Source organism: Microtus ochrogaster, chromosome 21 (assembly GCF_000317375.1).
Source record: "Microtus ochrogaster isolate Prairie Vole_2 chromosome 21, MicOch1.0, whole genome shotgun sequence".
NCBI lineage: Eukaryota > Metazoa > Chordata > Mammalia > Rodentia > Cricetidae > Microtus > Microtus ochrogaster.
Window position 1 is genome coordinate 36,155,427 of NC_022022.1, and position 11,900 is coordinate 36,167,326.

The 11,900-nt window shown below is 40.5% G+C and overlaps 1 protein-coding gene across 1 annotated transcript in view; it reads left to right on the top strand.

Moving 5' to 3' along the window:
- Window positions 1-1,725: 1,725 nt before the first annotated feature.
- The window catches only part of LOC101986388 (guanylate-binding protein 4-like), a 15,705-nt gene continuing 5,530 nt past the window's right edge, over window positions 1,726-11,900 (top strand). The window contains exons 1-7 of the mRNA XM_026784137.1: window positions 1,726-1,897; window positions 5,543-5,670; window positions 6,345-6,454; window positions 6,645-6,841; window positions 7,713-7,958; window positions 8,809-9,089; window positions 10,533-10,745. Coding sequence (XP_026639938.1) covers window positions 1,726-1,897; window positions 5,543-5,670; window positions 6,345-6,454; window positions 6,645-6,841; window positions 7,713-7,958; window positions 8,809-9,089; window positions 10,533-10,745 — 1,347 coding nt within the window. The remainder of the gene's footprint in view (window positions 1,898-5,542; window positions 5,671-6,344; window positions 6,455-6,644; window positions 6,842-7,712; window positions 7,959-8,808; window positions 9,090-10,532; window positions 10,746-11,900) is intronic.

Sequence of the window (11,900 nt, forward strand, 5' to 3'; positions counted from 1 at the left end):
CCCCACCCCACCTCACTGCCATTTTTCAAGTATAGCACTAACTGAAATTGTTTTTCTCTCCAAGAAAGCCTGAATCTGTCTCTGGGAGCCCCACCTACTGAATCACTGAGTCTTTCTTATGTGCTAGCTGGTCCACATACACGTTTGTGAGACAATGCATGGAGTTTCTACTAGGTTCCTGAAGCTTATTTATTTCTTAAGCACTCAGGGTGTAACCTGAGTTGTGCCAAGGGTTGCATGGGTCAGCTGTGTGGCACATGCATAATTTTATCTGATTTTGGTTTTGCTTTGTTTCTTTGAGACAGGGTCTGGAACTCACTCTCTTGCCCAGGCACACCTGCCAGGCTTGCAGGTGTGAACTATCACTTCTGGGTTAATTTTATCTGATTTACGTGCTGTGGAGTGGACAGAGCAATGCTCAGCCTGTGAGATCGCGGTAACTTCAGAAAGTCCAGAGGAATCTGGGAAATTTCTCTGGCTCTGCTCAGCTCAGCTCAGTTTGCAAACTCTCGTTATCTTGTTTAGTTCCTCAGCTACTGATTCATCAGGAAAGGACCATGGTTTCGATTTCATTTCTCTTTGACTCAGCTTCCGTTTGGGTGGCTGTTATTTTGCTGCTTCTAAGAGTGGCTGTGCCAAGGAGCCTGAAACAGGAAGACAACCCTCTAAGGAGCCTAGTCAGTTGAGGATTGGTCCCTGCTGTCGCGCCAGAGCTGGTAAGTCTTCCTGAGCCTTTCACTCAACAACCTCTGGGAGAAATTCCCAGGAAGCACTCTACTCTGGGGTAGACCACATAAGCGACTCCGCGGTGTGTCGCCCGGTGCAGAGCGCCCCCTGGCGTCCCAAAGGTGCATGCGCTGCTTTTCTCAGAACTCTTGGTTTGGGAGACTGAGAATATTATGTCTCATTCTTGTTGGAGGGAACTTGGAAAGGAAGCACTGCACTGTCTGGGATCCAGGAGTCAACCCCGACAGTCCTGCAGTGGCTCTTTGGTGGGATAGCTTCTCCCAAGTTCCTTCCTAGTGCCCTCAATGCTTTCCTGAAGGTAGACGTCTATCCTCAAAGATGTCACCAAGAGGCTTCATTTTATTTTGGTGGAGTCGGTTCCAGTTTACATATATCTAAAGCCGGCTTCCAAAGTCCCTACCTCATTAGCTACTCATTTTCTTCTAAGGTAGGTGTGTGTGTGTGTGTGTGTGTGTGTCCGCGCACGCGTATACTCTGCAATTATCTCTCACATTTGAGTAGAGAGCCACCAAGGCAGGAATTTGCTTGCATTTTGTTTACTCCTTGATATTAGTCACCCAAGACAGTGTCCAACACATGGCCAGTACTCAGTAAATTTCACATACTGAGACTTCAAATTCTTTTAGAATGCCAGTTTGCAAGTTTTTTATGTGCATTTTGCTCCACTTTCTACAAAACCTGAGTGCATTCGGGTCTCATACATCAGTCTTTTGTTTTTCTCATTTTATTCTTTAAAAAACAAAGCAATTCTTTGCATAGTTCGAGAAAGAATCGTAAGATACTGTATTTTAAGTACTGTAACAGGCTTTGAAATGCTAAGCTCATTTTTTTCCCTATAGAAACACACAGAAGTTGATATATGTGGTGCACAAACAAAAGCTGATGCATCTGCCGTGAATAATGACAATGACCTTTAGACCATGAATCTCAAGGAGTGATTGCTCTCAGTTACAGGGTGCCGGGGCATCTCAGTGGACCATGGAGACACCCATTTGTCTGGTGCAAAACTGGAAAGAAGAGCTGATGGTAAACCCGGAGGCTATAAGGATTCTTGAGAAGATATCTCAGCCTCTGGTGGTGGTGGCCATTGTTGGCTTATACCGTACAGGGAAGTCCTACCTCATGAACCGTCTTGCAGGACAGAACCATGGTGAGTGTCCTTCTGATGCTTGGAGACCATTTCCTTGGACCAGCGGTAGGTGGTAGAGCACACTTTTCTAAGCTCATCAAGGAAGAGTTCAGTCCCTCTCATGGATGAAAATTCCCTATTCTTATCATCAAACTTATAATTTATAAACTATGGGAAAAGATCACATTCTTCTGTATAGTGATTGTTCCCCAACTTTATCAAAAGATCCACCTTAAAATTCCTCTTGACCCTCTACTCTGACCCGACCAACAGCTGAACTCTGTCAAGAGCCCTCATTCTTCCTCCTGTGTCTTTGCTCAAGCTACAAGAACATTTCAAGTGTGAATATTGCTTCACCTGTTCTATAAAAACAAACAAGCGAACAAATGAGATGGAATGAAGAAGGATGTGTAGTAGGGTTCTTATATAGCCAAAATCCTAACTGAGCTGTATCCAGTCTCTGGGGTTTGGCTTTGCTGTTTTTCCTTTTTTCTTTCTTTCCTTTTTTTTTTTTTATTTTTCAAACTTTGTTTGTTATTTTGCTGTAATGTGCTACATACAGACATTTTCATGCATGGGTGTATGTTTCAGCAGATCTCCCCCAGTAATCTTTCCTTTTCTCCCTCCTCTCTCTCCCGCCCACCAGTCTCCTTCATCCCTAATACAGTTCCCCTTCCCCTTCCCCTTTCCTGTCCTCTTTACACAGACTTGCGGTATCTGCTGAAATCACAGGGAACACGATTGCCTTCCTGAGACTGGCTTCATTATCATAGAAAATTTTTTTTTATGAATTATTGACAATGGAGTTAATGATCAATCCAGATCAAATATTAGATATTGGAAATAAAACTCTACTAACCACATGAACACAAATCATGCTCTCTCACATACTCTCTGCAGCTCCTTGATACTTTCAGTTACAGAGAATATGTTCATTCTTTCTTTCTTTGTGTGTAGGGGAGTAGATGAGCTTGTGTGGTTACAGGTATGTGCACACTGTGCATATCCACAGGTCAGAAGAAGACACTGAGTGTCCTGTAATTGTCATACATATGCCCAGTTTATTTCTACCACTTCATTGCATGTGGTTGTCTGGGGATACCATACCATCTATCCATTTGTTGTTGATGAACACTGGTGCTATTCCTAGCATTCCACACATGTCCCCTAATGTCGGGAACATAAAATACATCTTTAATTGTTCTGACCTATGCACTGCACTGTTGTATGCTACTTAACCTACTAAAATTATGTTGAGCATCTTGACCTTTATTTCCTAGTTTGTAAAGGATGCTGTTTTCCCTACTAAGTTGTCTCTTCTTTCTTCTCATGATTCTGTTTGATGTTTTCATTTTTTAAAAAGCCCACAGGCAACATTCTTCCTAATATGTTTCTTAGTTTATGCATCAATGATTCAGTACCTTTTCTGATTAAACTTGACTGCAAAACTTTTCCATCTGGATGCATCTCCCAGGGTTCCTCCTCTCTCATCCCCTTTCCTTCCTTCTTTCTTACCTCCTATCTTCCCTCTGGTCACCTGCTTCCCCTTCTCCTCCTGTCCTTCAACTTTCCTCCCCTTTCAACCCTTTCTCATTTCCGTCCTTCTGCCTCCCACACAACCCATTTGTCTTTATCTTTCTAGTAGAGGAACTCTTGACCATCAATTGGGGGAGGTATTTTTCTTTTTCTGGATTGAATAACTTTATGAACTTTTGAGTGATTTGCATTTGAGAGCCCTAAGACACGGGTGTTAGACTGGGAAGTTTCAACAGTATTGCTTTCATTTTCTACTCAAGATAACGTTGGTAGCTAAGATAATTTGCCATTAGACCTCTGAATTATATTTGGACTTTTCAATGTTACAGTAGTAAAGAAGGAGTTAAGTTCCCAACCAAGGTCCAGAAACAGGTTCATGTCACTCTATGTCTCTGTGGGTGACTCACTTTAAAATACTTCATCCACATGACTGAGAAAAATGGTCTCCTATCACATTTACCATGTTTACAACAGTTGCTCAAGCAGCAGTCTCTCCCCATGTGATTCAACAGAAGTCAGGTCCAGAAGTCTGTAGAAAGGCAGACCTTAACATTTGTCCTGTGGAGATCACAGTGTGGCTATGCTGAACCTTGGCATACTATGAATTATATGTCATTTGTTTCTCTTTGTGGTTGAAGGAAGAAAATGTTGTGTATGACAAATGGGCAAAGTCTGGGAGCAACGGATACAGCCCCCTGTCCACTGGTTTTGAGAAGTTTAAACAGTGGGTTTAAACTTTTGAAAATAAAGAACAAGGTGTCACTTGGCTCCTCTCTGTCCCTGAGATTATTCCACATTGATGAGGCAATAGCCACAGAGCTCAACAGATGAATAAACTAAGGGAGGAAGAGGCATCAAAACCAAACCAAACAAAACCAGAGCCCAAAGCTATTATTCCCATCAGGGGCCTGGCATGATAGCCTATGATGCCAGTCAGTTGTCACCATGATGACCGAAGTATGAAAAAAATTAATGACAAAGACAAAGGTTTGCTTCGGCTGACATTGCTGGAGGATTCACTTCCTGGATAACTGTCCACAATGCTTTTGGGTTTGGTGGGGGAAGGCAGTGATCTTTAGCAGGAAGCATGTGACAGAGCCATGCTGCTCTATTGGTTTCAAGCTTGGCGTGAAGAAAACCTAGTCCTGGATGGAGGGGGGAGGACCTTGGACTTCCCACAGGGCAGGGAACCCCGACTGCTCTTTGGACTGGAGAGGGAGGGGAAGGGCGATGGGGGGAGCGGGAGGGAAATGGGGGGAGGGGATAAGGTGGAAATTTTGATTAAATAATAAAAATAAAGATTAAACAGGCAAAAAAACCTAACAGCAATACTTAAGAGACAGTGTTCTACACTCTCTTTTAAAGGCACACCCCTAATAATTCAAAGACCGCCTACTTGGCCTCACCTCTAGTTTTTACACAACTAATCATTTCTGTGGAGCAAGCCTTGAACACATGGGCCTTTGGTTGATATTCCACATCTAAACTATACCATGCATTCGCGAGGTAATTGAAGGATATGGAATGGCGGTACTGTTCACAGTGATGCAGGGAGGACAAAGGGAGCTAACAGGTGTGAGCAAGCACTTGACAAGTGGCAATATGAATGACCAGGTAGGAATTAATAGCTCCTCACTCCGAAGAAGCAGGTGAAAATGAGTGTCAACATGTGGCATGAGAAACATTGAATGGAACTCTATGAAAGGAAGTGTGACCAAGGTGAGAAATAAGTCTTGTGTGCACTGTGCCTCGTGAGAGTGCAAGCAAGTGGAGGCAATGCCTGCTAGGTGGCTCCTGGGTTTCAGTGCTAGGTGGCCATTGGCTCCTATGTTTCAGTGCTTGGACTCTACCAGAAGTAAGAGGACACAAAATTTTTTAAACTCATATATAAATACTAGAATTAATAGAGTCTAAACTAATCCTTTAACACAATCCATTTTGAGGAGTTGGAAGTATGGGGTAAGTAGAAGGCTCAAGTATTTCTTGGGAAAGTATTATTTATGGACTGAATTCACAGTCTTTGCTGAAGTAAAAACAAGGCTTTTCCTTGCTGCTTGCTAAGTATTCTCAGCATTCAACTACCTTGGTCTTCCTGCTCTGACCTTTTCTGTTTGTTCCTCTTCCTTTCAGGCTTTTCCTTGGGTTCCACCGTGCAATCTGAAACCAAGGGAATCTGGATGTGGTGTGTGCCTCACCCCACCAAGCCAACCCATACCCTGGTCCTTCTGGACACAGAGGGTCTTGGTGATATAGAAAAGGTAAGGAAGAATCTTACCGGATGTAATGATTTCTTGCTCTAAATTCTCAGATTAACTTATCCTCTCTATGTGCTTTTCTATGCTGTTTTGTTATTAATAATTTTGACTCTCTTTCTGGCAGACAGTGTTACTGTGGTTGTATGTATATGTTGGCATATTTTTTTGCTATTGCAGTAATTCATCTTCTAGAAGGCAACTATATGGAAACGGATAGCTACCAAATGTATCTCTTCATTTTGTCAGAAGCACAGTGACAAATTGTACTTAACTGAATAAGATTTGTGTCTATAATTGTGACAAAACTCATCAAGGCGTAACTGCCTACTTATCATTACCTACTGTGTTCCAGACATCTAGGAAATGTTTTATATGCCTTGAATATTTTGTCATTTTACCAGTCAGTTCTGGGAACCAAATCCAGAACCTTGTGCAAGACTGTTCAGCTTCCTACCGCTGACTTATATCCTACCTCTGTCAGGTAACTTAGCTAAGCAAGCTATACATTGAAAGGGGTCAGTGTAAGTGTGAGCAATGAGGATTGGATGTAGAATTGTGTTCAAATTTTGTTATTTCTCTCAGATCCACTAATAATATATCTGAAAGTATGAAGGAACGTTTGGATGAATGAATGAATATTATACTTTTAATTACCCATGTCCTCATGTGTCCTCTAGGGTGACCCTAAGAATGACTCATGGATCTTTGCCTTGGCTGTGCTTTTAAGCAGCACCTTTGTCTACAACAGCATGAGCACCATCAACCACCAGGCCCTGGAGCAGCTGCAGTATCCTTTCAGGGACCAAACTAACATGTTCCCTTAACTATAGGAGGAAGGCATCTTACTTCTTGTTTTCTTATCCAAGTCAAAAAGTCTTGGTTTTGAGTGGACACAGGACTAAGGGGAATAGTTTTAATAACTGATTCGATATGATATCTAGGAGGTATTTTGTTTCATATCCTTAGCTACAATCCAGTTATGTGACTGAATTAACACAGCTAATCCGGGCAAAGGCCAGCCCCAGAGAGGATGAAGTAAAGGACTCCAGTGAGTTTGTGAGCTTCTTCCCGGACTTTGTTTGGACTGTTCGGGATTTCACTCTGGAGCTGAAGTTAGATGGACGTGTCATCACAGCGGATGAGTACCTGGAGAATGCCCTGAAGCTGATTCCAGGTATCACTGCAGGACGTAGAATTCACTAAATGCTGCTCAGCACTTGACATCTCTACTTTAGACTGCACTGAAACCCTTGTTAATGGTCATGACAATTGGCACATAGCCATAATTTTGGCAATCATTATTACTTAAAAATATTCAGAGTTAAGATTTAAACTTACTTTATCGTAGAATATATCATATTAAATACTTTTAGTATTACAATGAAAAACAGAAACAAAAATAGATAAGGATTACGGTCAAGGCGACTACTTCCTGAGCCTTATTTATTTGTTAATATAATTGTTTTTCATAGCCTATTTTGAGAAAAACTGGTTCATCAAATAAATAAGTGAATAAAAACCTTAAAATTACAGGGAAATCTACTGACAATACTTTAAAAAAATCTTTCTCACTTGAATGTTTTACTAGCTCAAATAGTTATACCTTGTTGTGGATTTCTTTTAGTGCATGAAGGTGGGGGAAGAAAATGTATGTCTTCACTAATGTGCAATACTCCATTATTCACTGAAATTTCACCTTCTTGCCTTATGCAATATGGTGGCATGTTAACATTACAAATTCATTACATGGATTATGTTCAGTGGGACAGATAAGTACCTAAAATCGATATTTTATTCATTTATCTATTATTTAGACAAATATTGATGTTAAATAGCTAATTTATCTCATCGAGGTTCCCGATAAAATAATGTCAAGTCCAATGTAATGACAAAGTAGTGAGGTCTCCAAATGCACTCATTACTTTAGAGCTGTTGGCACAGTCATTCAGATGGCCTGGAGCTGCAGCCTGGAAAACATTCTTGGAAAGTCTTTAATCATCTTACCTTCCAGGTGCCCCATCACTGAGTGCCCCCCTCTCTTACAGGAAACAATCCCAAAGTTCAAAACTCCAACACGACTAGAGAATGTATCAGATATTTCTTTCCAGTACGGAGGTGCTTTGTCTTTGACCGGCCTACAAGGGACAAAAGTTTACTATCTCAAATTGAAAAAGTTCCAGAAAACGAACTGGAATGGAATTTCCAGGTGGAATCAAAAAAGTTCTGTTCCTACATCTTCACCAATGCAAAGACCAAGACGCTGAGAGGCGGGATTACTGTCACAGGAAACCGTGAGTTTCTTTTGTAGCAGGCACGTCCCTGTGGCTTAGAATATTCAATGAAGTGATGATTCTTTTGTGGTCTTGAAACTTTTGTATGCTTATATAAAGGAATATGGAGGAAACAAATGTTCAGATCACACATATGAGTCTCATACTTGAACTTTCTGAATATGAGTGTTTATTGAAGCCTAGCTCGTGTTACACAGGTAATACCATAAAGATGTCCAGATGAGTGGACAGAAATCTGCAAGATGACTTGGAGTCCCCCTGGAAGAGTGGCTCAGTTTGACTATACAGATTACTTTTGGGCTGACACTGGTCGGAACACAGCAGGTCAAGGGTCCCATTCAATTAGAGAAACAAGTTTAAACATTCTAAGAGCCATAGACATTCTGCCTGTGTAACCATGTTTTGCCTCTGCTCAAATGGGTTTATATTGGTTTCATGTTCTGTATTCTCTCTTCAAACTTTTGACATTTTTTTTCCTGAAGGGACTTGAATTTTCATTTGCAACTTGATCTCACAAAAGATGAAATTTGCTTTCTTATTCTAACATACTTTTCTTTTAATTATTTGGTACCGTATTTTTTCCCTCCAAAAAAGTCTTGAAACCTCTTAGTTAGAATCAGTGATTATTTTTAGTGCATTAAATTTGGAAACTGCAAAGGAAGAAGTCAGTTTTATTAAATAACTATTGATTCTGAGAGGCCATGAAAAGAGAACGAAAGATATGGAAGACGTTAGAAAAGAAGAGAAAGTCGTGTTGAATAGAATTTTACTGCTTTTGATAACATTAGGCCTAAAACTTATAAATAACAGTTAGTGAGAATGTACCAGTTCTTAACGATATTTTTCTTAGGACTGGGGACTCTGGTGAAGACCTACTTGGATGCCATCAATAGTGGGACTGTGCCTTGCTTGGAGAATGCGGTGATGACCCTGGCTCAGCGTGAGAACTCGGCAGCTGTGCAGAAGGCAGCTGACCATTACAGTGAGCAGATGGCCCAGCAGCTGCAGCTCCCAACAGACACTCTCCAAGAGCTTCTGGATGTACATGCAGACTGTGAGAAGGAAGCCATTGCTCTTTTCATGGAGCACTCCTTCAAGGACGAAGAGCAAGAGTTCCAGAGGAGACTGGTGGTAACACATCCTAGCACTTAGCTTGCCTGATCCTTGCCCTTCTGATACAACCCTTAGACTCCACTTTTTTAAATCTCAAGGTCTGAATCTTTATCATTGAAATTTTTATGGAAAACTTAACTCTTTGCATTAGACTTTTCCCTTTCTTGAAGCAATAACATTTTATTATTTTTATTGCTATGAAACAAGATATTATGTACTTAATACCTGGAAACAGCATGCATTTTATTATCTCAAAGTTCAAAAGAGAGGTGAAGCAAGAGTATGTGGGTCTCTGTTTGATGCACTGAAAACAGAAAATGTGCTGTCTGATTGATTTAACACTGATCTATAGGTCTGGGAAAAGCTTTTCCCCTTAGCAAAACACAAGGAATCACTGCATTTTATTTTCCTAGTTGTTCTGATTTCTTTTCTAGCCGCAAAAGTCAAAACTTACATTCTGAAGGGCTTGGGTGGCTAGATCTCCTTCTGTTATGTAATATAATGTCACCATAGGATTACTATCCAGCACAGTCACCAGCCCAGGGTGATGAAGGCATTGGCGCCAAAAAAACAATTCTCAGGGGGTTACCATGACCTATCAGACCAAAAGCAGCATCCCTGAGAGTTTCTGGTCTTCCATTTCTCTGACATTGAACCTGGAAGGACAAAAATCTTTTAGTACATATTGAGGAAATTAATTAGGATTATCACTTATGAGTACAAACAAACACGTAAAGAAACGAAACACACATGTTCTAGCATACCAACACTCAAGTTATCACTGAAAGAATTCATGATGGTTCAAAACTCTCCTACGAGTACAGTTCTCTCAGCTCTGAAGAATTGGTTTTCAGCTACACCAACCTCCATTTTCAGAGGAAATAGTCTATGTTTTCCAACTAGATTTAACAGCTGATGGGTATGAACCCAAGGAAGCTGACGGACTTTCTAGAAATTAATACACAGAATTAACTAGGTTGGGATTCCTGACCCTCCTCCTTTCCCTGTCCACTCTGGGGCTGTCTCATTGGTTCATTCAGAAAATCACAGTAGGACCTTCTCTCTTAGGGTTTGTGTTGCTGAGAAGAGAGACTGTGATCACAGCAGCTCTCATAAAGGAAAGCATTTAATTGAGGGTTCCCTACAGTTTCAGAGGTTTAGTTCATTATCATCATGGTGTGAAGCATGGTAGCATGCAGGAAGACATGGTCCTGGAAAAATAGCAGAGGGTTCTACATCTTGATCTACAGGAAACAGGAAGTGAACTGTGATATTGGGCGTGGCTTGAGCGCCAGAGACCCCAAAGCCCACTTCCGTAGTGATATACTTCCTCTAACAATGCCATACCTATTCCAACAAGTCACACCTCCTATTAGTGCCACTCCCTATGGCCATTTTGTTTTCAAACCATCACACCTTACTTGTAACAGCTTTGTTCTTCCTTCCCCTATTACCCTGCAGGCTGTCATAGAAGAAAGGAAGGAAGTTTTCATGCAACAGAATGAAGCAGCATCTGTCAGTCACTGCCAGGCTGAGCTGGACAAGCTTTCAGAGTCCCTGAGGAAGAGTGTCTCAAGTGGAGTTTTCTCTGTTCCTGGTGGGCACAGTCTCTACATAGAGGCCAGGAAGAAGGTGGAGCAGAACTATGAGCGAGTGCCCCGGAAGGGAGTAAAGGTGAGAAATGACAGAAACAATGGCTTACGGAGTTCAGCTAGAGTGGTAGCTACTAGGTACTAGTGTAACTAATCAAGGTGAAGACAAGTTCATGGTTGGCAGACCCTGAGCATTCAGTTCTGGCACAAGAATAATTTCAGGGTGGCTTGGCTAGATTTTTTTTTAGGATATATAAACTAAGTAGTTGTGCTTCCCACTCTCATGCACTGAACAAGTGTAATGTGCCAGTGCCCTAACACATTGCCTACGTCCATACTACCTTCATTAATAGATTTGGCAGGTCAGCTATCAGAATCTCAGAATTCTGTTTTTTGAGGAATCTTTATTTTGTTATGTATAATGACTGTAATCAGTTTCCATTTCACTAAGAAATGTATAAAGTTTTTTGGTAACTCAATCAAAACGTTTGAGCTTATTATAATAAGCATGGCCACAAGATGGCACACCATTGTGGTTTTAGTTTGTTATTTCATGAATGATTAGTAAAACTGAGTACAAATACTTGTTAGCCATTTGAATTTCTTATTTTGAAAATTATAATTCAGGGTAATTGTATGTTATTTTAAGCATACTAGTTTTCCCTATTGTATTGTGTGAGTTCTTCACTGTCTTCACATTTTAACTCCTTATCAGTATATGGCTTGCAAACATTTTCTCTCATTTGATATGTCCCCTTTGATTTGATCAAGTGCTTCCTTGACTGTACAGGAAGTTTATGGTTGGCTATAGTCTCACTTATCTATTTGTCTATGATTTTGGTACTAAGTCTAAAACACCATCATAAATCCAATGCTATATGGCTTTTCCCTCAACTTTTGTTCAAATATTTTTCATCTGCCCCTGTTTTAAGAATTTTAAAATACCAGGTCTTAGGTTTAATCCATTTTTAGTTCTTTTAGGTGGAAAATATAATACAGAGATGTAATTTCATTATGTCTTGTCTCTCTCAGTGTCTTATATTGATTGGTTTATATATCTGTTTTTATGCAAGGACCATGTTGTTTTTACTACTTACTAATAAAAGTATATTATTTTGTCTACTTAGCATGTCTATCATTTAAATCTATCTATCTATCTATCTATCTATCTATCTATCTATCTATCTATCTATCTATCATCTATCTATCTATCTATCTATCTATCTATCTATCTATC